Source organism: Aethalodelphis obliquidens, unplaced genomic scaffold (assembly GCF_003676395.1).
Source record: "Aethalodelphis obliquidens isolate GAN/ISIS:26980383/991018 unplaced genomic scaffold, ASM367639v1 scaffold60, whole genome shotgun sequence".
Taxonomy (NCBI): domain Eukaryota; kingdom Metazoa; phylum Chordata; class Mammalia; order Artiodactyla; family Delphinidae; genus Aethalodelphis; species Aethalodelphis obliquidens.
The window spans coordinates 2,613,257-2,639,797 of NW_020838004.1; the positions used below are offsets into that span (position 1 = coordinate 2,613,257).

Genomic DNA, 26,541 nt, shown 5'->3' on the forward strand with positions numbered 1-26,541 from the left:
ATCTTCCCAGACGGGGGCACGAACCCGTGTCACCTGCATCGGCAGGCGGACTCTCAACCACTGCGCCACCAGGGAAGCCCTATGAATGTTTTATGTACAGTTTTAGTATTAAATATTTCTGACTTCTCCACTTCGCACTGTTTGGAGGCTCTTCAGTTCTTTGGCCCATGCATTTGCGGTGGGCATGTAACAGCAGTGTGCACACCACCCCTGCCTTCATCGTGTTAGCAGGCTCATCATACGCTTGCTGTGGTCCCCTGGCTGTTTCTTCTGCAGTTCAACATTCATTCTCTCCTGTTGTGTGCCAGGCCCTGGTCTCAGAACCAGGATACAAAGATAATAAGACACAGTCCCTTAGCAGGGGGTGGGAGTGGGGAGTATCAGATGGAAGCAGTCAAAAGGTACAAACTTCCTGTTATAGTTATAAGATAAATAAGTCCTAGGGATGTAAGGTACAACATGATAAGTATAATGGACACTGCTGTATGTGATATATGAAAGTTGTTAAGAGAGCAAATCCTATGTGAGTTCTCATCACAAAGAAAATTTTTTTTTTTTAATTTCGTATCTACCTGAGAGGGTGGCTATTCCCAAACTTACTGTGGTAATCATTTCATGATATATGTAAGTCACATCATTATGTACACCTTAAACTTACACAGGGCTGTATGTCAATTATATCTCAATAAAACTGGGGGAAAAAGTAAAGTGGAAAGGAAAACAAAAGACATGGTCCTTCTGCCTAAATGATACATTAATCTAGTGGGAGAAAGGATATAAATATAACTAATGAGAATGCAATAATGATGTTAAGGAAGCAAAGGGAAGGGAGAAACTGGGGAAGTTAAGGAAGCTATCCCAGAGGAGACCCTGCAAAGAATATGTAGGATTTTGACAAGTGAAGGCGGGGAAGAGGATGTTCTGAGTAGAAGGGAAAGCATGAGCAGAGAGGCCTGCAAGAGTAAATGTGAGTGTGTCTTCAGGAGTGACTGCAGTAGACCACGCAACAGGGAAGTGGGGCAGGAAGTGACCTGGAGAGTGTGGGCTGGGACCAGACTGGAAAGGACTGGAAAGCCATTCTCAATCGTTTTTACTTCTTGCTGTAAGAAGTGAGAAGTCGGTAACTATCTTGAGCAGGTGGGGCAGGACTGGACCCAGCGTTTTAGGAACTTAACTCTGGTTAAATTTAGCCAAGAAGGGATGGAGTCCGAGTTTGCAATTAGGGGTCTCTTGCAACAGTGTAGGTGAGAGAAGGTGGAGCCTTGCCTGACTGTGAGTCTCGGCCACAGACGTTCAAGACGTCTCTCAGAGGTAGAATCAAAAGAACTCAACATTCCAGTTCAGGTAGGATTGGAAGACATGCAGGAAACCCTAAACGATCTGATAGCTAAGATATTACTTTAATACATAGTTAATAGTTTACGTAATTCCTTGTCAGGTTGCTAAGCTCCTAGAATTAAGGAAGCAGCTTTTGGGCTCCACTTCACCTCAGCATGGTGCCTGGAATAGTCAAACAAGTGGCACTTGACAAATCCTTATCAAATGGGAGGGTCATAGCCAGGGTCTCCGGTGAGAAAGACAGAACCCTTGTGCTTCTCAAAAGTACTATATTTTAAGGATAAGGCTATTGCAAAGGAACGCAATGACATATTCATGAACCAAAGCTTTGTTTAGCATTTTTCTTCAAAAGGTAATCCTTGTAGCTTAAATAAGAATGTGTCTTAATCGCCACGCCTGGGTCCTAAAGACTGAAATCTAAATGTACTTGTGGGATTTCAAGCACTGATAAATAGACATTCATGAAGACGGGAGAAAGTGTTGGTTCAAAACAACTTATTAGATTGCCTAGGTCATGGGATTGAGGGACTGACAGCCATGGGACATGAAGGAACTGTAAGGGGCAATTGCAATGCTCTGTATCTTAATGCAGAGAGTGGTTCCACGGAGATGTACTTTTCTCAGAATTTATGAGCTAGACACTTCACATGTGTTCAGGTTATTGTACATAAATTATGACACCTCAGTATATCAATCAAGCTGATATGAAAGCACATGATTAGAACCAAAATTAAAAGTGTTTCTAGAGTATGATTGTTGAGACTGTTTCAAATTACTTTTTCCCCGGATATCTGTTCTGTATAAATTCAAGTCCCTTTAGAAAAGCCGGTTTACAGCAATTTAGTACAACCCCCATTTTCTGTGTGCTGCCTGCAGGCCAGATCCTGTGCAGGCACTGGAGGATAGAGTGTGAAGGTCACAGACACGGCCCTGCCCTGACAGAGTCAAAGCAGTAGCCATCATGAGACCCCCTGAGTAAGAGCAGAGCTCTTGTAGGTTCCTTAAGCCCAGGGAGCTTGATCTCAGAAGGAGGGGAGAAAACATTTTTAAAGACCAGGTTAAAAAAAGTCTCAGTGTCCTTGCTGTGTTGGCTGCTCTGGCCATTTGGTTTTGGTACTGATTCTAACAATCTCAAGTATCAAGCTGAGCTCTTCTGACACTAGGTGAGATCCTTGGGGATGATCCTAGCAGTGGGCGTTATTTCTCACTGAGGTATAAAAGCCTTGCTGTAAACTATATGTGTGAACTCTCAACATGTAACTGAATGGTATGAAGCTACTGTGTTAAGTTTTCATCCCATCCAGAAGAGTCCAATAGCTCATCATCACTGGGTCGAACGTGGACTTTTCCTTTGATGACTCAGCCCATTTATGCCCAGGTCCAGCAACTTCATGGCCAGTTGGAGGAGAGGGTCAGCCCTTTGAAAATAAAAATGAAACCAACTCCATTAATTAACTTGCAAATGAATCACAGTGCTGGAAGATCATCTTACACTTCAATGGACTAGGTTCTATCATTTTAAAAATGAAGACACCAACGAGGTTAAGCTACATGAGTATACTTGGGAAACCCATGGGCTACAAGCAAGATCTCCTGTCTTCCAAGACTGCACCACACTGCCTTCATTCCTAAGCATTTAAAACTTTGACTTTTCTGTACAGTCCATGCTCCCCAAACAGTCCCTCTTTTCATTTGGCCCAGTTGAGAGGAACCTAGCCTCCATTTAGAAATCTTCCAAGGGAGGGAATATAGATTCCCCTGGCAACCCACCCGCCCCAGGATTTCATAGCCTTCTCTCTGGGAATTTGTACATGCTATTTCTTTCCTCTCACCCCACTCCACAAAATGCCACTACCTGTTACTTCCTTTGAGCAAATCGGGATTTTAAGCATTCTCTGTTTACTTGATTTTAATCCTCTGAAGGCCTGCCCGCTCCATGTGCCACAGTTAACGCGCAGAAACTTCACATGCGATGAAAATCATACTTCTCTTGGTAGTCTGGCATTTCAGCATCTTAAGAAGCTGAGTAGCTCCGTCCTCATTAAATTAAGTGCAAATTGGAGAAGAGAATTACGTACTTAAAAACACAGACACGAAATGATGGATTAATGTTATACCTTAATATAACACGTCATGACATGCAGTGAGAGCATTAGACCAATTAGCAAGCAAGTCTTCTGCTCGGGTTCATCTTTTCTGCCCGGTACGTAGCGAAAAGCTGGTGATTTGAAGAATGGCATTTATCAAACGCCCTTGGATAGAAAGTTTCCACTTTAGTGACGGGACCTGCATTCATTTAACAAAGAGCCCCCATTGCCTGGTAATATAGCAAAAGACCCGAGTGCTCCAACAGAAGTATTGCCTGCACGTTGACATTTATGCATCTGACTTGATTTCTAGAAACCACTGAAATCTGTTGCAATTGTGTCTAAATTGGAGTTTAGATACATTCCAAAAATATATCCTGCTCTTTTCTTCAGAACTACCAAATCACAAGAGATACCACTTAGCAGGTTTGTTGGTTTGGGTGCCCACCCTGCCCCAACCTTTTCTAGTCTTACTTTCATATAAGTCTGACTGGTAACAGAAAGGAGAGGTAAACCGTAAATCTCCCTGTTCCTCCTGGTGTGAATGCACAAGATACTGTCAGAAGCAAAATATACGGGGAGTGGGGGGAGTTTGGGTCCGCAACTTGTTGGGGATGGTCTTCTGCTGTGATAAAGCAGAAACTCCCTGTCCCTAAGCTTTAAAGGAACAGAACCTACCCAGAGGGGAGCCGTGGTCTTTGTGTGGCTGGTCAATGTCAGCCTTGTAAATGCAGGGTTCCAACAACAGGGCTAGCTGGCTGAGCTGGAAGCTCTGAAAACACGGCCTCTCCTGCTTGGAGGTCCGAGCAGAGCCGAGGGCCTCTGAATAGGGCTGGGAGAGAAATCTGCAGACTGGGAACACAGGCAGTATTTTTAATTAGATTTCAGCTATCTGTCCCAGTGAAGGAAACACAGGCGGTCATGAAAAGCACCTTCCCTTCGGGCCTTGCTGCCACAGAGAGAGGCAGTGTGCAAACCCAGCCCCTACCTCTCCTAACTCAGCGGGTTGGAGCACCATGGCTCTCAGAACGGGGTCAGAAATGGCCTTCCTCCTACGTGATCTTCAAGCCCGAAGAGGAAGCTTATCCAGGAGCACATCTGAAAATAGGACTTTGTCGATCCTGCTTACCTACATATGCTAGTGGCCCCAGGGAAATCCCTGCGTCAGTGAAGTGGGTGTTGTCAGCAGATGTTCAGAGGAAAGATCCTGCATGAACTTCCTGCCCCATCTTATTGTTGGTGAGAGTGCTCTTCCATATGCTGGGGCTGCCAGTCAAATCCCCAGGGAACGTGTGTGATTTGAAAACCCATGTGGTGTATTTACGTCAATCACTGATGTGTTTCCATAAATGCATTTTTGTGTCTTTGAGAGGTGTCCTGACACTATCCCGTCAGTCACGGCGGCTTCCAGGGCACACAGTCAGCTCCGACACCCAGGCAGGGTTATTGTTTTTCAGGTGCAAGCTTGATCACCTCCGCGATCCTCTGTGTATTCACCCCAGGAATTTATGTTGAAAAGTTTAATCTTGCAGCCAGCTGTGAAAGTAGCCAGAAAGCATCCCTAAAACACCTGCTTTGGGGCCTTATTTCAAGGGACAGCAAGGAAAGAGCAAAGACTTCTTGTTTTTCATCCCAGCACCAATAAAATCAGAGGTTGATGTTTATATATCACGGGGTGGTTGTTTTGAAAGAGAAATAGAAGTAAATGATGAAACTTTGGAAAAAATGGACTCTCTGGAATGGAACCATGAACGAACTCTCAATGTTGACCTTCTGGTTAAAGCCACATAATGCAATTTCTGTCATTCCCTCCATGGTTTTATTGGTTTGCTTGGAATTTTGGCTTAAGGGAAACTGTACATTGAGGGAGTAAAATGTTTAACTCTTATTACTGCCAAAGGCCTGTCCCCATGGTGAGATGGTGTAGTAGAAAATGACAGTGCGTAGGCCCTCCCTGTAAGAGCTTATATTCTAGGGGTCCCTGATTCGCAAAAGACATTTTCAGGTAGTTGTCATAGCTAAAGTCATGACTGATGACTGTCTTCATTAAGAGCGTTTAGGCTCAACATGATGCTTTTTCGGCCTATGAAGTTGTTATGTTTTCTTTCTTATAAACTGTAACTCCTAGTGAATTTGAGGTTTATAAACCATTTTGAAGTGCTGAGCTCCTCGGATGAAAACAGTTAAGTCAATCTTCAGAATCGGAAGTTGGTCCAATCATCATTCATTGATTCGTTGGTTGTTAATGAACATTTCCTGGTTGGTAGGTTTTAGCTTTAGTATATATTAAGGTAAAATGGTATGTTGATAACTACGTGCGTTTCTTTAAGCCATGGAACTGGAGACCACCCTCTGACTAGATCCTCTCCCTCCTTTGATGGGGTGCTCTAGGCTTACTGGTCACTGTATTTCTTTTTTCCCTTTATATTCCCTTACGACCGCATCCATTCTTTTTTTTTTTTTTTTTTTTTTTTTTTTGCGGTACGCGGGCCTCTCAGTGTTGTGGCCTCTCCCGTTGCGGAGCACAGGCTCCAGACACGCAGGCTCAGCGGCCATGGCTCACGGGCCCAGCCGCTCCGCGGCATGTGGGATCCTCCCGGACCCGGGCACGAACCCGTGTCCCCTGCATCGGCAGGCGGACTCTCAACCACTGCGCCACCAGGGAAGCCCATGACCGCATCCATTCTTATGGCTCTGCTGGCTCTCTGAATGCTGAAGACCCTCAAAAATGTAACTCCAGTTTGGACCCCTCCTCTGATCTCCAGCCTCCTCTGCTAACTTCCTACTTGAATCTCCACTTACATATAAAATGTCCATCTCACACTTAATCGATGCTAAACAGGGCCCGTGATCTTCGTCCAAATCCTATCATCTTCCCGCAATCAGTCCTCTCCATGGCAACTGATGGTAACTCCCTCTTTTCAGTCGCTCGGGCCCAAACCTAAGAGTCATTCTGGGATCTTCTCTTTCGTTCACATCCCACATCCTGCCAGCTCCACGGTGAGAAAGCCATCTATTCTCACCACCTCCAAGTTCAGAATACATTTAGGGCCCCTCACTTATCACACCCACGTGTTCAGAGTACATCTGGAACCCGACCACGTCTCACCCCTTCCAACACCACCGTCCATTCCAGATGCCCTTATTGCACACCTGTCTTCCTGCAGGAGACTGCCAGTGGGTCTCTGCTTCCTGTCTTGCTGTTCTGTTCATAACCAGCTGCCTGAGCCATCCTGTTAATATCTAATTCATACCGTGTGACTCCCCTCCTCAGAGCCCTCCAGCGCTTCCCAACTACCACCAACGGCGTTCTTCCTCAGATTTCTGCACTGCTCACTCCCTCCCTCCCTCCTTCGGGTCTTCACTCAAATGCCAAACTTCCAACCACCTGTATTAAAAGGACCACCCTTCTCCCCAGCTCCCAAACTCCCTCTGCCCCCAGCACTCACGATTCCCCCCCATTATGGCTTCATTCTTCTCCCTTTTTATTCCCAAACATACCATGTATTTTACTGATTCTTTGTTCTTGTTCATTTCTTATTTACTCTCACCAGGAAGTAAAAATTTCCCTCAGGAAATGTTTGTCTCTTGTCCATTATGAGAATCTCTAGTCTTTGGAATAGTGCCTGATAGAGTCTAGATAAAAATGTGTCGAGTTAATTAATTAATTTGTCTTTCTCTTTCTGTGGCACATCCTGACGCTTATACCTATTGGCATCTTAGAGTTTTTCTTAAGGATGCATGGTGTTCTTTAATATATTGAGAAGATCCAACTATTTCTTTTTTTATTAAGTTGCTGGATTGTTTATTAGGAGACGCATAGCGATCCTCAGGATAACAGTTTCAGATGGAGGTTATAAAGATATGAAGAAATTGCTTGAGGGCTTGAATAATAATAGGTTATATGTTCGTCGCTGTTTTCAAAGCGTTTTTCATCTTCCTTGTGGCCTAGGCAGGTAAGAAAGACTGTAACTTGTCCAAGCCACACGAGCCAGAAGAACTGAAGTCAGTTTCTCTAACATGATCAAGACAGTTGGTCAGTTATTTGAAAACATTGAAGGAAGGACTCATAACAACGTGACACATGCATGCAAAACGTTTTGCTTTAGATCCAACTATTTCTGATATTTCTTACCAATATTTTCCGTTTCTTTACCATTTGGTTCAGTTGTATATTTGTTATAAACTGAAGTCGTCGTAGGACCAAAGCCATTGGTTTCCATAGTTACCGTTTTTCTTTGTGTGGCCGTTAGACAGTCATCAAAGCCACAGTCTTCTAGTGCAGAGAGCGTCCGCCTGCGTCCCTCTCCGCTCACGCTCTCGCGTCTCCCACAGGCACCAACAGGAAGGTCGTGTACTCCCTGGCCGACTCAGCCGATGGGTTCTTCTCCATCGACAGCTCGTCTGGCATCATCATCCTGGAGCAGCCGCTGGACCGAGAACAACAGTCCTCCTACAGCATCAGCGTGCAGGCCACCGACCAGAGCCCCGGCCAGGCCCTGTCCTCTCTGGCCACTGTCACCATCACCGTCCTGGACATTAACGACAACCCCCCCGTGTTTGAGAGGAGGGACTACCTGGTGACGGTGCCTGAGGACACCTCCCCTGGCACCCAAGTCCTTGTTGTTTTTGCCACCAGCAAAGATATAGGCACAAATGCCGAGATTACGTACCTCATCCGGTCTGGAAACGAGCAAGGGAAATTTAGGATCAACCCAAAGACAGGTGGGTAAGCAGCAACCAACTTAGAATCTAAGCCTTCACTATACCCTGGTTCTCCTCCTAACCCTCTAATCAACCGCCCTTCTCGGTGGAAACAAGTCTTCTCAGAGCAGGACCTGCATGCCGACCCCAGAGTGCCCTCTGACACTCTGTTCCAACGATGCCCCCTGCTAAGTTTCAGCTCCTTGCTGTGGGCTCACTGGGCAAATACTTGGCCCCTAGGTTGGCTCCAGGATTTTTCAGATTGACAAGCTTGGGAACAGTCATGTGGTTCAAGATGGGGAGATAGTATTTGCAGATGGAGCCTCAGGGTCTGTTTGTTTCTCTCTCTTTTCTGTTTGCTTGTTTTTGTTACTTGGGTCCTATATTTCTATGTTGGAACAGCTCCTGGGGATTAGCCTCCAGTTGCCACTGTCCACGCTCAGGTGGCCACTCTCTGGTCACCTACCAAGGCAGATGTTAATGAGTGATCTGCATGGTGACCTTCAGGCCTTCTAAACCCAGCACCCGGCCGGCTGGAATGGGCATTGTATTTGATTCCTACTCACTGCTCCCATAGTCAGAACACTGCCATTTCTCACCACGCCCTTTTCAAACTCTGCGGGAGGGTGTGGCATCTCCTGGGGAAGAGATGTCTAGAAAGAAACCAAGAGAACAAAGAGAACCCTAGGGCTTTCTCTTCCTCGGGGAGTAATAACTAGTAGGGCTGTTTTGAGTAAGTGAAGAGGATAATTCAGAAAAAAGTTTGGCAATTCTTTGAAAAGTAAACATACCCACCCTTGCGTTTTCAAAGAGTGTTTATATTAATATTTTCAAAGCTCTTTTGTGGATATTCTTATTTGTTTACCTATCCCCCTATGAATAAGCAAGGCAGCCCATTTCACAGATGAGAAAGGTGAGTCCCTCATACCTTCTGGCCACTGGACATAATTCCGTCATCACTCAAGGAATACGTACTTGTTGAGCAAGAGGGCAAAGGAGGTCTGTTTTCTGTTGGATAATCCAAGACATATGAGCAAGAAACTATCGCAATTAGCAATGTTCGTGTAACGTGACAGATACACCAGATTCCTATTAAGTTGTTAGTTATTTCTCCCATTTTCTGTATGAGCAAATTGGCTTCAGAGAGGTTAATTTTTCCAATGTGAGTAAGTTGTGGGTGGTGCAGGGATCCAGGATTTGAAGTCAGATCTCCCTGACTCTGGAATACATGCTCTAACCTCTATATAGCACTGCTATGCCATGGGGGTGCAAAAATTGCAGGACACGTAGTCCCTGCCTTAGTATAGGAGGGTGGAAACGTTAATGGAAGGATTGCAGCAGCAGCTTCTCCCACTTAATAACCCTGTTTATTAAGTGCATTACTTCAAATTAAAATGTATGGGGATTTTCCTCATTTAAATGTGTGTTAGCCTTAGCGTGTCTAGTTATGGCCATTGTATATGAATACCATGGGGAAATGGTTGAGTACTGTTTAAATCTGGCTCTGGATAACGAGGCTGGGATGCGAAATAAAGCGCTAGGGGTGGTAATTGCTAAGAAAACATAATTATGGAGAGAAAGAGGCTCTCGCTTTAGGTACGACTTCTATTTCTCACCTTAAGTAGAAGGGCAGGCTTAGCTCCCTGAGAAGCTGCCTGTCTGGAAAGAGAACAGATGTGATGTACTCACCTCGGTCCTAGGGACTGTTTTCCAGGTGGGAGAGAGAGGTAAATGCCCTCGAGAACTGCTCTGCAGACGGTACAATGACCAGCTACCAAGTGCAGGAGGCAGGACTGGGTCGCCCACCAGAAAGGGCTAGGATGGGAGGGAAAGAACACTCAAGGAGCCCCTCGCGGAGGTGCCCCCACCTAGCTGCTTTCACCTGTTCTCCTTGCTTAATTTAAGAACTCTGTGCCATGGGTATTAGCTCTGCTCTGTAGTTGTAGACACTAAACTCACGCTTGCTATTCGGTAACAGATTCCCAAGTGTTTCCTTTTCCGTCACATCACTACATCCTGAACTTTCTGAGGTCTTTGTCCTCTTTGTGCCATAAAAGTTTCAGAAAAGCGGCTTATAAGTAGGGGAGGCACCTTAGTGGTTAATTCAGTTTAAGAGTAGGTTAAGTCTGCAAGTATATACTTACTGATGAGGGACGGGGTCATGCAATCACGTCCACGCATCTTGGCACATTCTCAGTCTGCCTGGGTCCACCTGAGGAATCCTGGGGAGGTGCTCATAGGGGATGCTTGCTCCGGTCCCTCCTCCCAAATTGCCTGAGAGTGAATAATGCCAGAGATTTTCAGGCTGCCCGAGGGAAGTTCAGAAGCTATTGCGGAAACATGCAAAGACCTGATTTCTTCAGCATTGTGTCTGATGGATAGCAATGTTTTAACTGACAGCGTTAATCAGACTCCGGGTTGCTTTGAGCTGGGTATTAAGTAAACCAATTCCTGAATATCTCAAACTCTTGGCTGGAAATGATGTTACAAATATTACCATGATTGTGGGACTGCGGACCAGAGTTTTTCCTAATCAAGTCTAAAGCTCCCCATTTTCCTTCAAAGGGAGTATCTCTGTGTCTGAGGTCCTGGACTTTGAACTATGCAGAAAGTTTTACCTGGTGGTGGAAGCGAAAGACGGGGGCACCCCCGCCCTCAGTGCCATGGCCACTGTCAACATCAACCTCACAGATGTGAATGACAACCCTCCCGAATTCAGCCAAGATGTCTACAGTGCCGTCATAAGTGAAGACGCCTCAGTCGGGGACTCTGTCATTTCGGTAGGTGCCAGGGGCGTGGTCCAGACACCTGGGACTAATAATCCTCAGGAGAGTGAAAAAGGGAGCAGAGTCTATCTTGGATTCTCTTCGCACTTCCTCTTTTCAGCGTTCTTTGGTCCCCAAGAACTTTAGTCAGACACCAGCCTTTCGACTACTCCTTCTCCACATTCTGTTAGAAAGGGTCTGATAAAGTTCATTTATATCAAGGTGTAAGTGATCACTCATCACGTTCCTCCCAGGAGTGTATTTTTTTGAGAAACAAAACAGACCATAGAATGAATTTCTAATGATAGCTCCTACTAGCTTGTGACCTTGGATGACAAGTTAGTAGATGGCTAAGGACAGAATAAAAAAATCCTTCCCACCCCCCGCAAATACACACATACACACACACACGCACACACACACACACACATACAGAAGGGCAGCTACAAATGGGATCAAGCTTAAGACTGACTGGTTACTCTTAAAGGAGCTCTTTCTGGAAGGAATTTTTTCTATACCAATAAGAGCAAGCTATGTATTAGGAGGACACAGGTTCTCTTAGACATAGAAATTACATTTGGGAACAGTGAGTCAGTCCCATCCTCAGCACCCTCATTACCCCTAGGTGGGAGAGGTCCCTTCCACCCACCCTCACATCTGGCTCCTACAGCACCAGGTGTTCATTCTTTACACATCCAAGGTAGACTTCCCAGGCCATTTCTCCTGGGGCCTGAAACGATTACAAGACTATTTCCATACATATAAATCCCATCATCACCAATGTGGAGCAGCAGACAGTGGGGCTGTGTGTTTGCCATGTGGGAAAGGGAATTTTCTTGGACTTCCTTAACATGGGAATGCATACCTTTAGAAAATACCTGACTCGGTGGCAGAGACCATTGTTTTGCCGAATTGGGAAAGAATCCCCGAAGTATCCCTATCAGTTAGTGTTGGGTCTATCCTTACTGGCTCAAGGCCTGAGGAAAATCAGGCCTAACAAGCATCAGGCTGTAGGCAGATAAAAATGAACATAAATAAAACGGCAGCTCTAGTAATGGTGCTTTCCTCCTTCGGCCAACCCCAAATCTCTTCCCCTGGCATTGGTGAGTAGAACGCCTAAGAAAACTCTCAGAGTTGTGCCCATTTGTACAGACCTGGGACCCTAAGAATAAACCTTTTCTCTGTCTGTCGTGTCATGTCTTTGCTTTGTTTTGCTTGTGTCCCGTGAAGCTAATAGCAGAAGATGCAGACAGCCAGCCCAATGGACAGATTCGATTTTCCATTGTGAATGGAGATCGAGACAGTGAATTTGCTGTGGATCCTGTCTTGGGACTTGTGAAGGTTAAAAAGAAATTGGACCGGGAACGGGTAAGCTAGTTGAGGCCTGCTCCCTTCCCATCCACACCCACCCCTTCACTGAAATCAGGCCAGACTCCATGAGTATAAGTGGGAAGGTTCTCCATTCTAAATAACGCGAGTGGGAATTCCCTGGTGGTTCAGTAGTTAGGACTCTGCGTTTTCACTGCCGTAGCCTGGGTTTGATCCCTGATCGGTGAACTAAGATCCCATCAGCCTCGAGTTGCAGCCAAAAAAAAAAAGGAACAAACGAACAACGACAACAAAAAAACACACATTGAATAATGGGAGTAAATAGGGATGGACTAAAATGCAGCAGGCAGTATTTTCATTAGACCTTAGAAAGAATTTGTTGCCAGTAGATACTGGTATTTTCTTATTTTTGGAGGCTTTAAAGAAAAAGCAAAAACCTGGCTTTCTAGATGGTTTGAATTTTGGTCCTTCCAAAGCAAGAAAGCAGAAAAGTATATTCAGCGTCGGGATCCTGTGGTCCTGGTTTCATGAACAGCATGGACCCTAAGTGAGCAGATACAAAAGGATAAGCTGAAGGTATCTAGGTCAGAAAGAATGGTCCAGCAGATTCCTCTGCCCGAGGTTAAACTAAGTTTCTAAACACTGCCTTTTTGGACCAAAAATATGTCTTCAAAGTGAAATTTAAATATGGAAAAAGATGCCATAGGCGTGACGCTTAAACGTAGAAAGACTTCACTGGATAATAGAAGCCCGTAATATACTCCCAAAGTATGAAAAGTCATACTTAGGACAGATCGGTTGTGACAACTGTTATAGTTTGAACAACGGCCAAGAGCTGTGGTTCTAACCTGGGCTGATTTTACCCCCAGGGGACATCTGGCACTATTTGGAGACATTTTTGGTTGTGACAAGCAGGCAGAGGCAATATTGACTTCTAGTGAGTAGAGACCAGGGACGCTGCTAAACACCCTGCAACGCACAGGTCCGCCCCCCGACAACTAAGAATTATCTGGCCCCAAAGGCCAGTTGGTGCCGAGGTTGAAAAACCCCGGTCTAAAGACTCAACGTGAAGATGGCTCATCTTCCGCAAAGCGCTGCGAGCCTGCAGCGCCTGAGCGAGCCCAGAAGGAAGCAAGCGCTGCGATCCTTCACTGTCGGCCCTTTGTGCTTTGGCAGGTGTCTGGATACTCCCTGCTCATCCAGGCAGTAGACAGCGGCATTCCTGCGATGTCTTCAACTGCCACTGTCAACATTGATATTTCTGACGTAAACGACAACAGCCCAGTATTTACACCTGCTAACTATACCGCTGTGATTCAGGTGAGCACATCTGGCCTCCCAGGCTCTTGTCCTTATGCACTCATCCTCCTTCCTCCGCTGTTAGTTACTCATCATGGTTTACTCTTGTTTTTACCTAATATCAACTCATCCCATCATAGGGCTAGTATGAAAAGAGCCTGATTCTTCTGCTGCAGCTGATTCATAAAACGTCGATCAGTGCTGTGGCCAATGGGGTTCTTTCAAGTGTCAGGTGCTTTCCGTACACGGTCTGTCTTCACGACCACCCTCACTTCATAGTGAAGGAGGTAAGGATCTGAGAGGTTAAGTAGCTCAACCAAGATCATGAAGCTGTTAGGTGATAGAGTCAGCATTTGAACTTGGGTCTGTCTTCTGAAAAGACTATTCTCTTCCCACAGGGACAGGCTGCCTTTAAGCCACTTTGTGCTATTCTAGCAGGGGAGGGAGGTTGATACGAACCATCTTGTTTGTCAAAGGGAGACTGGCCATCAGGCTAGAGCTGCTCCTCATTAAAATCAGTCTTCCAGGGCTTCCCTGGTGGCGCAGTCGTTGAGAGTCCGCCTGCCCATGCAGAGGACATGGGTTCGTGCCCCGGTCCGGGAAGATCCCACATGCCGCGGAGTGGCTGGGCCCGTGAGCCATGGCTGCTGAGCCTGCGCGTCCAGAGCCTATTGCTCTGCAACGGGAGAGGCCTCAACAGTGAGAGGCCCGCGTACCGCAAAAAAAAAAAAAAAAAAAAAATCAGTCTTCCATAAGCAGTTTGTTTAGCAGTTTAAACCCACTTGCTCTCTAAAATTAGACTGCAGGAGAGAGTGACTTACTGCTGGTGTTCTGCTCTCAGAGAGAACGACTTTTCTTCCCAGCTATTTTTTTTTTTTTAATTCAAAAGATATCTCGTGAGCACGGTACTAAGCGCCAAGCTACGTCCATTTCCCAGTATTTCTAGAAGCTGAAAGTCCAACTTCAAGAGGATCAGGAAATCCAGTCCAGGAATACTGTCAGCATGGAGGACTTCCAGGAGACAGGGATGGATATATGTGTCTTGTGGGGACCATGGATACTTTAGGAAATCAGCCTCAGAATCACCTGCCCATCTTGAGGGGCGCCTTTGGAACAACATTCAAGACTTTGAGTCTGGCCATCTATAGGCCCCCAGCTCCCCACACCACTGAGCCCCCCCAGAATCAGGCTGAGCAGCTCTCTGCTCCCTTCCTACCCCTTTCTCAGCGAAACCCGATTCCTTCCCCAGCGGTATTTTGGTTTCCTCTCCTCTCTGATGCTCATTCCAGCAGCTGTGCATTCCTGCCCCTCTCCAGCTTCCACAGAGCTCCCCCCCAGGCTCTGCCCCTTCCCCTACTGCCGCTTCCCTCCATGGCTCTGCTCCCCACCTGTCCCCACGATGCTGCTCTCTGCCCCCCCTCCCCTGCCTCCGCTCACTAGCCCAGCGCCAAATGGGCTCTGGCTACTCAAGGTCAGTTTTATGACACGCGTCGATCAGCTTGACAGACTGTTCTCACACGCGCTCCAGGAAGTCAGCAGGGAGAGAACAGAGACTCTGAGCCCACGAGCGGGGACCGTGGCTTCTTGTCTGCAACACTGGGCCCGTCTGTGTTCTCTTTCACCCTCCTTCCTCGGATGTGACCCCTCAGGCACACATCCTCTTACCCTCTCTCTTGTATGGAGGAAATGGCTTTTATAGAGAGAGCAAACAAATCAGTAAATCTTCTGTGTTGTGTGGTACTGAGGATACTGTCAGCTTGCACTAATAAATCTACGCTGGGCTGGGACGTTTCCACAACTTATCCCAGAGGGAGACGGTGTCTAGTTCCTGATAACCAAAAGGCCACTTGAGAGGAGAAGCAACATGAGAAGTATCTGAGGTTCTTTTCTCCTGCAAAAAAAATGCTCCTCCCATTGTTCACCCCAGAATAATTTTCTTTTTCCAACACATGGTTCTCATAAGACTAATTCAGCCCCTAACACATGAGTGCGCCCACCCCGCCCGTGACTGCTGTCATGCAGGGTATCATTGTCTCCATCTCTGGGACCCAAACTCAGTTAATCCAAAGTCAATGTCATCAGAAGGCCTGAACGAATGAAAATGACTTCAGGCCCGAGCTGTGGGAATGCTGAAGTCTAAACAGAGCAGAGCAAGGAAACCAGTGCCTGGGCCACCGAGGAGTTCAATTTGGTGTTTTCAAAGTAAGGACAACCTTGGGCCCAAGAAGGAGTAACTAGGAGCCTTTGTGTTTCCATCTGGGGTAGAAGGCAGAGTTTCTGCAAAATCCTGTTGGCATAATGACATCCGGACTTCCGAAACTTACAGATTCCTTTTCTCTTCATTCGCTAACTGAGGAATATCCATCCCATCCCCTTTCCCTTCCCTTAAGAAATAGCAAAACTGTGTTCTGATGGCTGGGGTGAAAAGCCCTGTTTTTCACCTGACACCCGCCTTTGTATTTTTCCTGGGAAGTTGCCAGGATGTCCCCCTAAAGAGTCCGGTATTGTGACTTTGTGTCACCATGTTGGGCGTCCACATAACTGTGCTGTGGTAAGTGTGACGAAGTGCTTTCCCATCCTGAAAGGTTGATGTTTTCTGGGCCCGAGAGGATTTCTGACATCGTCATGAAGGCTGATGAGCACCGTGTATCTCTGGAGCCGTTCGGGTGAACTCAGGGCAATTCCAGCCTTTCAAGGACAAGGTATAACCAGCAGCATCCTTGGAACCTGCAAACCCATTCAAAGCCAAGTCCTCATGTTTTCACCTGCAGCTCACTGTCTCACAGGGCAGCTGTGGAGTGGCAGCGAAGGATGGGAAACATGACGCTCACATAGGCCAGCACATTTTCAGAAGACAAGATAACATCACAGGGAATCCCTTCCGTAAAAAGCCCTGTTTCTAGCACAGCACTCTCAGCTGGTAATGATGGGTTTTCTTTTTAAATGTGAAGAGAGGTGTAATTTTATCTTCCCTTTTAATATACTCTCTTATGCAGGAAAATAAGCCAGTAGGCACCAGCATTTTGCAGCTCGTGGTGACAGACAGAGACTCCTTTCACAATGGGCCTCCCTTCTCCTTCTCTATTTTGTCGGGAAACGAAGAGGAGGCGTTCGTGTTGGACTCGGATGGGATCCTGCGCTCAGCCGTGGTCTTCCAGCACATGGAGTCTCCAGAGTATGTGCTGTGTGTCCAGGTACAGCCTCATCCTCTGGCCGCATCAGGCCAGCTTTCTCTCGTGCTGGTTGCTGGGCCTGTTGGTTGGGTTTTCTTTGTCAAGCAAGTCAACATAAATCATTACTCATTTTAATTTCAAATTCAATTTCACACCAGTAAAAGTGGCTTCTGTATGTGAAGTTGAACAGGAAGGAAAGGAAGCATCATTGTTGAAGTGGGACGTTCCCGTAGGGTGTGCCGGGCTGACGGTCACTGGGCTTAAATCTGCATTCTGAAAATTCCTGGGGTTCTAGTCGAGCCCCAAAGACAACTCATTTGTCAAGCCTTGCTGCTTGGTACTGAGAAGTATTTCCCAGGTCAACCCAAGTGGGGAAGGAACCAATCCTTGTCCTAATGTGATTGAGCTATTTCATGGCCTCTGCTTTTGAAGAGACCTCAACTTGGTAAGTTTCCCCAGTGAGATGGGAGGGGAACAGGGATTCAGATGGCAATGGCCTCCCAACATTTCAGCTTCTTCAAGGTCATGGTGTAAAATGAAGTGAGACAAAGAGGCAAAAGTGGCAGTTATGGGAAGGGTGTGGATAGGAGCAGGAAAGAGAGAGCACCAAAAATTCACTGGGTGCAAATTTTGCCAGTACCAAGATGTGGGTCCCATCAGTGAAACTGAGTGACTTTTTTTACCCACAGTTGGCACAGAGGGCAACCTAAACTCATTATTAATGGTGGCAATAATAACAATAGCCATTCTTTATGTAGCATTTCATTGTGTACCTTATTTCTCTGGATAAATTATGGCTTACTCTACTCCACGAAACCTTCCAAATTAATGACTTTTGGATCCAAGCACATTGATAAACTCTTCAGTTGCCACCCACACGTCCAACAATATTATGTGAATGATTTTATATCACAGTATAGGTCCTCAAGGGCAAGGAGAGAGTTTTAGTGCCTTCTCACAGAAGCTAGTACAGTTCTTTGCAAACCTTCTCTGGTTGTTAGAGAGCATATTTCACAACTCAGGCTTTGTAAACACCATGGAGAGCTTCCTCCTACTAGTCCCTTATATTAAACTACCACCAAGTCGCACGTTTCTGCCTTCATAAGGTCCCCATGTGCATCAGATATGTTCCCTTTGCCATCACCCCACTTTATTCTATATCGCCCGATACTCATACTATTGCAGAAGCCTCCCGGGTGTTCCTCTGGCTTCAGCCTCATTCTTTTCTGATCTATCCCTACACCCCTCCAGGCTAATCATTCCACTTTGATTATATCAGTCCACTTTGATTATGTCATTCCACTAAACCAGAGGTCAACAGACTATAATAGCCCCTGAACCACATCCTGTCCTCGGCCTGTTTTTATAAATAAAGTTTTATTAGAACACAGCCTCACCGATTCATTTACATATGCTCTGGGCTTCTTCTCTGCTGGAATGATAGTTGAGTAGTTGATAGAGATCATATAACCCCAAAGCCTAAACTATTTCTTATCTAGCCCTTTACAGAAAAAGTGTGCCAACCCCTAAACTAAATCCGTCTGAGCTCCCTAGTGCCTGAAAACTTGTGAATTCTGACTCTTTCAGACTTTAGGCAGGCATGACTGTGCAGTCCTTCTCAGGCCGCAAGCCCATGAGTCTGCCACCTTACACCCAGTGGCTTCATGCCTTTCTGTCACCCTTCTGGTTTTCAACATCTGAGTGGGCAACCTCTGGCCTATAGAGTCCAAACTCATCACTGTCTTTTTTTTTTTTTGTGGTACGTGGGTCTCTCACTGTTGTGGCCTCTCCCGTTGCGGAGCACAGGCTCCAGACGCACAGGCTCAGCGGCCATGGCTCACGGGCCCAGCCGCAGCATGTGGGATCCTCCCGGACCGGGGCACGAACCCGCGTCCCCTGCATCGGCAGGCAGACTCTCAACCACTGCGCCACCAGGGAAGCCCCATCACTGTCTTTTGAGGCCATACACAGTTTCACTTCAAGTTCAACCTAATTTGCTAAATTTATCTCTTCTTACATGAATTTTCCATTTCAGCATCTCCGGTTCATATAATTCATTTTTAAAAGCATATGGTGATGGTAATAATAAAAATGACAACATTACATTAACTGTCACATACTAAGTACTTCTATGAGTCAAGCCTGTGCTAAGTACGTTGCAATCACTCTGTCTGTTAATCCCCGCAGTACAAGAATCCTGTGAGGTAGATATGACTATTTGATTCAAATTAAAGATACAGAAATTGAAGCTCGAAGAAGTTAAGTGACTTACTCCAGGCCAGACACATAGAGGCAGAGCCAAGATTCAAACTCAGGTCTCTGTGATGAGCAAGCCTGTGCTTTTCTACTGCCTTCTACAAACAAGGACACATCTCCTCAGATGGTACCTGGCCTGCAAGGTCCTTTGCAGCCCCACATCTCGAGATACCCACCCTGGGGACCCAGCCCCTGAGAATCTGCCCTTCTCAGAAGTCCTACAACACTGACTACCTTCACATTGCACATGGCAGGTTCTCAGTAATGATCTGTTTCAGGGTAGTGGTTCTGTCAATTCTTATGTAAAGAAGGAAGTCAAAATGGGTTTTTTCAGGCTACCTATTTTGCCCTTCAGTGTAGCATCTTTATTCTAAACCCTGATATTGTGTACTTCTCACTTTAAATAACATTTTTTCTTAAATGTGCAGAAAAATGCTGTCTGGTCCAATCAAAAGCAAAGAAGCCAAAGAGAACAAAGATTTCTCCTACAAGTGGGCATGCCACTTTATGGGGTTCCCCTGTGGCTTCTGTCCAAAATTAAAACAAGGCCAGCCTGTTGTGGGCATGCTGGATCCTATAGCACCCTCTGTTCTCCCTCCCAGTTCACCCCCATGGCTTTACTGTGTTGACACATTTTATTGTCCATAACAGAGTGTACATATGGGGACCCCAGGTGATAAATCACTCCTCTTACTTAAATGCACATCCTCAACATTTTGCAGAATAGTGGCAGGGGATGGAGGAAGAAGCAAACATGGTTAAAGGAACAGACATCTTCAGAGTTTTGTTGATCTTTTTTTAATTATTATGTTTTTTTTCTTACTTCCTTGGCTTTCTCCCTCTTGGTTGTTTTAGGCAAAAGACTCAGGCAAACCTCAGCAAGTTTCTCACTCCTACATCCGCGTGCGGGTCATTGAGGAAAGCATCCACAAGCCCACAGCCATCCCCCTGGAAATTTTCATTGTCACTATGGAGGACGACTTTCCTGGTGGGGTCATTGGGAAGATCCATGCCACAGATCAAGATGTGTATGATGTCCTCACGTTTGCCCTGAAATCGGAGCAGAAAAGCTTGTTCAAGGTGAACAGTCATGATGGGAAAATCATCGCCCTAGGAGGCCTGGACAGCGGGAAGTACATCCTGAACGTGTCAGTGAGTGATGGCCGTTTCCAGGTGCCCATCGACGTGGTCGTGCATGTGGAGCAGCTGGTGCACGAGATGCTGCAGAACACCGTCACCATCCGCTTCGAGAACGTATCCCCCGAGGACTTTGTGGGGCTGCACATGCACGGGTTCCGGCGCACCCTGCGGAACGCGGTCCTCACCCAGAAGCAGGACAGCCTGCATATCATCAGCATCCAGCCCGTGGCGGGCACCCATGAGCTGGACATGCTGTTCGCGGTGGAGACGCCCAACAGTGAGTTCTACAAGCCGGCCTACCTGATCCAGAAGCTGTCCAACGCCAGGAGACATCTGGAGAACGTCATGCGCATCTCAGCCATCCTGGAGAAGAACTGCTCCGGGCTGGATTGCCAGGAGCAGCACTGCGAGCAAGGCTTGTCGCTGGATTCCCACGCGCTCATGACCTACAGCACAGCTCGCATCAGCTTCGTGTGCCCGCGTTTCTACAGGAACGTGCGCTGCACCTGTAACGGTGAGTGCGGTTCGGAGAGTGCCCTCCCCAGTCCTGAGCTTTCAGAGGTGGCCTGGATTACCATCCTGGCATGCATGCATTCGTTCATTCACTCATTGGACAAAATATTTACTGACCGCCATGTCTTGCACATTGTAAATAGTGCTGCAGTGAACATTGGGGTGGGTGTGTCTTTTCAGATTAGAGTTTTTGTCTTTTCTGGATATACGGCCAGGAGTGGGATTGCTGGATCATACGGTAACTCTATTTTTAGTTTTTTAAGGAACCTCCATACTGTTCTCCATGGTGGCTGCACTAAGTATCGTATGATATCACCTACATGTGGAATCCAAACACAAATTATATGAACGAACTTATTTACAAAACAGAAATTGACTCTCAGTCATAGAAAACAAACTTATGGTTATCAAAGGGGCAAGGTGGAGGGTATAAATTAGGAGTATGGGATTAACAGATAACAGTACTATATGTAAAATAAACAATAAGCACCTACTGTACAGCACAGGGCGCTATATTCAATATCTTGTAATAACCTATAATGGAAAAGAATCTGAAAAAGAATATATATATATATATAGAACTGAATAACTTTGCTGTACACCTGAAGCTAACACGTCACTGTAAATCAACTATATTTCAATGTTAAAAAAAAAAAAAAGTAGGAATTAGACGTGTGATAACAGGTAGGGGAGGGACAGCATTCCAGTGGAGGGGCTGTTTGTATGAGGCTTAGGGGCAAGACAGCAACCTACAATGAGGGGATTGAAAGAGATTTCCAGTGATGACAAAGGAGACTTGTGAGTCGGCCCAGTGATCACAGAAGAGCCATTAGCCAGAGTGAAGTTCTAGAAATTATCTCAAAGCAGTGGGAGCCATTGGCTCATTTGAGGGGGGAGAAGTGTCAGAATCAGGTCTGTATTTCATGAAGAGCCTGCTGGCTGCAGAGGTGAATGGGTTAGACAGGGCCGGGCCAGAGGCAGGGAAACAGGTTCAGAAGCTATCACAGAGGGGAAAGGCAGCTGGATTTGCTTCAGTGAAAAACAGGGGCCAGATTTTCTGGAGCACAGTCAAGGGGTGGATTCAGCCCTCAGAGCGGCAGAGATGGAATGGTTTGTATTTGTCGACGTAACTAGAGTCTCTGAACCTTGACCTTCCCTGGTCAGAGGCCATAGCTGCACAGAGTCGCATGACCACAGTGGTCAGCAAGAAACCTTGCTCTCTCCCTCTTTTTCTCTCTCTGACATGTGGCACCATAAATTCACTGCCCTCTTCGAAGAAAATTGCACCTGGAGTTTTTCTAGCCAGTGAAAACTTGGCCTAAAGGTACTGTGGCCAGAAGAGAAGCCATTTATAAAACATCCTTTAGGTAATTGAGGACAGGCAGGGCCCCTGCCCTCTTCCCTTGTAGAAAGTTTTGTGTTGCACTTTGGAGAATGAGGTCATCAGAGGAAGGCCCCAGAGATCACAGCTCCCTCGAGAGACCTTTTGATGACCTCCGAGCAGCCTAGAAGAGTGCTGGCCACTCACTTCGTGGTCCCCAGTGAATTCTGTTTGTGTTTTCATCACGTAGATGCAGTGATACCCAAACTGTTGAATATGTAAATTAGCTCCAAAGGAACTCCAAGCATGTGTGCTAGGTGAAATGCATTTCTGGCAGAAGCCACCAACATGCAGGATTTATGAATGCCAGTCGTCCAGACCCTACCTATATTTCCTTTGTAGGCAAACTGATTTATGTACCAGAGCTCTGCTAGAGCCTTCCTGCAGTGATTCACAGCAGGGTTCAAAAGAGGTTCGAGACAGGACAGTGCAGACTCTGCAGGAGAAACTAAACCAGCTAATTAATCCTTGTGCTCTGGGAACTCATTTCGTTCAGTAGAAAACTGTGGTGCCGGCAATGTCCTAGGCACTGCAGATTCAAAGTGAAAAAAGACACAGTCCCTGCTCTTAGGAGCTGGCTATTGTGAACTCAGCTGTTGCAAGTACCTGTTTGCATTAATGGTGTTATAAGGAATGCTGGGGAGGAAAAAGGACAGAGTCCCTATCGTGGCCAGAGGAAAGCTTTCTGTGACATTTAGGCACCAGAGACCACCTATATTCTAAGTTTTGAGGGATGAGTATGAGTTCTTCAAGAAGAGACAAGGGGAGGGCAGGCTTAGCTGTTTTCTTCAAAGCAGGGATTTAGATTTTGTTGGAGAGAGGGGTCTTGCTCTGCATTTTGCATGAGACACTGATGTTTTAAATGCAATGAGTTTCAAGGTGGTATCCTGGCCCAGGACTCCTGTCCTCGAGTCCCCATAAATCTTTCCACTCCCGGGAAACCCAGAATGCTGGAAGTTTTTGTGATTCAGCCCCGAGACGCCCCAAGAGGAGGCTTTCTCGGTTTAAAAAGCGAGCATTTCCTGAACAAGAACTCTGTGCAGACTCGCCTCACTTCTCAGCCCCTTTGCACCTTTAAGTCACTCTTGTAATTAAGCTGCAAAATAAAATACTGGATGTTAGTGGTAAAAGGACCTCAGAACATCATCTGGCCCAATCCCCATCTTCAGCAGCTGATATACGATAATCTCCCTTTTATAAATATGGTAGCTGCCTGCCTTGCCCAGGGCCATACGGCTGATGAGAAGGGCATGCTGATTCAATAAAGGTTCATCTTGGGCCCTTGTTTTATTCCCTGCATCTTAAGAACAGGAACTCTTCCATTTTTTATATGATTCATAACCCCAGTGCTATGTACTCTGTAAGAATATTCAAATAACCCCATTTTTCCTGATGATCACCAACCTCATAGACCCATGGCAGAACAGCAGGGGATCTCAGACTCCACTATGCCTGTGGCTTACTAGAAATGCCCACTCCTGAGACCCGCACTCAAATATAGCAGGAGGTTTTGGGTGGAGCCTGGGAGCCACTATATATGTAGCCTGGGTGATTCTAATTCTGGCGAGTTTGGTGAGGAAACCAAACTCTAAGAAATCTCACATTAACATAAAATAGAAACAATTTCCTCTGGGTTCAGAGGGCAAACTCTTAATTATCATAGTAATGGCTCTCTCAGTTTTTCTGAAGTATCCTCGTAAATAAAAATACAGTGAAGAACTGTTAAGGAAAGCATTAATCATTTTAGACATTTTCTCATTTATTGGAAAGGAGAGGTAATTGAAGTCAGTAAATGCCCCCAGGCCCCCAAACACACACACACACACACACACACACACACACACACGCACACACACACGCACGCACGCACGCACACCCAGTATTGCTGCTTGTCTGTTTACCCTAGACGGTTGGCAGATACAATAAATGGACTTTCCCACCACTTGGTGGAATAATTAGGATGATAAATAGAGGTAGCTGCCCATTCTGGGCTGTGTAGTAATATTTATACAGATTTGGCCTCAATATTCTGCCCTCCTCCCAACTTCCAACCCATCTTTCTCTCGTGCAGACTTTTGGGTCAGATTAACATCATTTACATCTTAAACCAAAATGCTGAGTTGCTTTGACAAAATGCAAACAGGCTTGAAATTTAGTGCCAAAGAGCCTCATGATATTCCAGCCCCCACGAAGCATCACGTTTGAACAAACGTTTGAGAGCTACAGAGAGAGTTCTGAGGTCGTGCGGTGGCTCCTGGTAAACTTTAGATGTTCGGTGAACTTTGGCACTTGGGTAAGAAAGCCCGACACCAACCTAAACGATGGGGAATGATAAAGGCCCTTGAGCTCCTCTGCGGAAGCCAGAGGACAGAGCATTGGGGCAGCCCATGGGGCAGTGATGATTTTCCATTTTGGAAAATTTTCATTGATTTTTCAAAAGTCTAATCTAGAAATAGATCAAAAAGGAGACGCTTTGTCCAAGAGAATGGACTCGCCACGAGACCATCAGAGTTTAAGACCATTGTGTTTATGAGAATGTTAGTGGATGCCTGATTTGTCTAGTCCTGGTTCAGATATGGAACCCAGACTAGAAACTGGAGCTCCAGTAAAACGCGTGGAGCGTCTGCCGTGGGTGAGCTCTGTGCTGGCAGGGCTGAGGGTGACAGCAGCCGTGCCCTCAGCCAGTGGTGTATGATGCCACTGCGAGGGTTTGCAGGGCAGGGAGAAGAACACTGAGGGTGATGCCACCTGCACTAGGTCTGAAAGGATGCCTAGAATTAGGTAGGTGATGGGGAGGGGGTGCTCAAGCCTGAGGAGCATTAGAACCAAGGAATAGAGGCGAGAAACCGCGTGCAGTGCAGTGCACAGATAAAGGCAGGGACAAACATAGCAACTAACATTTAGTGAGCAGTGACCTGTTACTGAGCTGTGTTTCACACAGGTGTCATTGCATTTAACCCTCATCATAACCCTAAAGGGTAGGTATCATTAACTTTCCTCAAAAGCTAAGGAAACTTGGACTTGGAAATATCAGTTGACTTGCTCAAGGTCACAGACTTAGTACGGGTCAAGCTAGGATTCACACCTGGCAGTCCTAACCACTGTACCCTATCACCTCTGCACAGATGTGAAAGGAACTTGAAATTCACCCAGTCCAACCTCCCACCCACTACAGACATCCTGTTTACTGTACTCCTGGCACCATAATTCAGCCAAGGTTTGAACCCCAGTCCGGGCACTCACTACCTCACAAGATGGACCTAAGACAACTTCTCTCTTCTAGGGCACCAAAATCCACCTCCTTGTGATGTCACCCAGCTCCACCATTTAGAGCCACACAGAACCCGAGCTGTCTAACCCCTCCTATACAAGTTGCCCTCCAGTCATCTACGGATAGTTTTTAGGACCCCTTGAATCTCTTTTTCTAGACAAACAACAAAAGTTCCTTTGCTCCTTGGCTGTGAAAAATAGGAGCTAGAAAGAGTTATAATTCCTGTAGTTGGGGCACAGAATGAGCATAAAGGAAGGAATCCTCTGTCCTACTTGAAGGAGTCCATGAAAGGCATTGGAAGCAATGAATAGTCCTGGGAAGGTATTTTGAGCAGAGAGAGAAGTGAAGAGAAAAGCCCAGGGATTCAGGGCACCCTTTCATTTGCTCACTCACTCAACAGTGAATTAAATACTTTTCCAAGCCCTAGGCGAGCTGCTGGAGATACAGTGGTGAGTGAGGCTAACATGGTCCCCATTCTCATGGACCAAGAACCGGCATCATGTACTGAGCGAACAGCAGGGAGCTCAGTTGGATTGAGTTGGATGGTGGGGAGTCTGGACAGTCCTGGAAAAATATGGTAAGACAGGTAAAAGGAGCCTGTGAGAGGCAGCCACAGTGATGTACTTCTCATAAGCACAATAAAATAAAATAAAATTTTGAACGCTTCTGCAAGGCAGTAAGACACTTAAAACTTAGCCTTGATGAGTTTTTAAAAAACATAAAACAGGGCTTCCCTGGTGGCGCAGTGGTTGAGAGTCCGCCTGCCAATGCAGGGGACACGGGTTCATGCCCCGGTCCAGGAAGATGCCACATGCCGCGGAGCAGCTGGGCCCGTGAGCCATGGCCGCTGAGCCTGCGTGTCCGGAGCCTGTGCTCCGCGACGGGAGAAGCCACAACAGTGAGAGGCCCGCGTACCACAAAAAAAAAACAACAACAAACAAACATAAAACAAGCTGAGATTGGGTTTGCACTTGGGCTGGGGATTGTTAATGCTAATTCTCAAAGGACAGAGCCCATTGTCCCAACCCCAGGGATTCTGAATAATTTAGTGTTATCTCCGAATCTTAACCAGATTCCCCCTAAAAACTGGGAAGTTTTTATTTCTCATTCACAACAGATATGTCTCTGCAGATCCCTGACCTCCAGCATGCATGAGTCTTGAAGTGCCAGGAGAGGTTTGGAGGTACCCAGTGTGGAGGTGACACCAGCTTCTCACCTCCCTTATATATTCCATCCACACACAGCTGCCCCAGAGAGGATATGTTGAATGAAACTGTACTCAGCC

The 26,541-nt window shown here is 46.3% G+C and overlaps 1 protein-coding gene across 2 annotated transcripts in view; it reads left to right on the top strand.

Moving 5' to 3' along the window:
• FAT3 (FAT atypical cadherin 3) overlaps positions 1 to 26,541 on the top strand; it is a 565,154-nt gene that overhangs the window by 499,548 nt on the left and 39,065 nt on the right. The window contains exons 13-18 of one of the 2 annotated variants that reach the window (XM_027087767.1): positions 7,761 to 8,154; positions 10,699 to 10,909; positions 12,125 to 12,262; positions 13,400 to 13,543; positions 16,519 to 16,716; positions 19,807 to 20,605. In XM_027087767.1, coding sequence (XP_026943568.1) covers positions 7,761 to 8,154; positions 10,699 to 10,909; positions 12,125 to 12,262; positions 13,400 to 13,543; positions 16,519 to 16,716; positions 19,807 to 20,605 — 1,884 coding nt within the window. Of the gene's footprint in view, positions 1 to 7,760; positions 8,155 to 10,694; positions 10,910 to 12,124; positions 12,263 to 13,399; positions 13,544 to 16,518; positions 16,717 to 19,806; positions 20,606 to 26,541 lie in introns of both variants that reach the window. The other variant, XM_027087765.1, reaches the window with a different exon arrangement.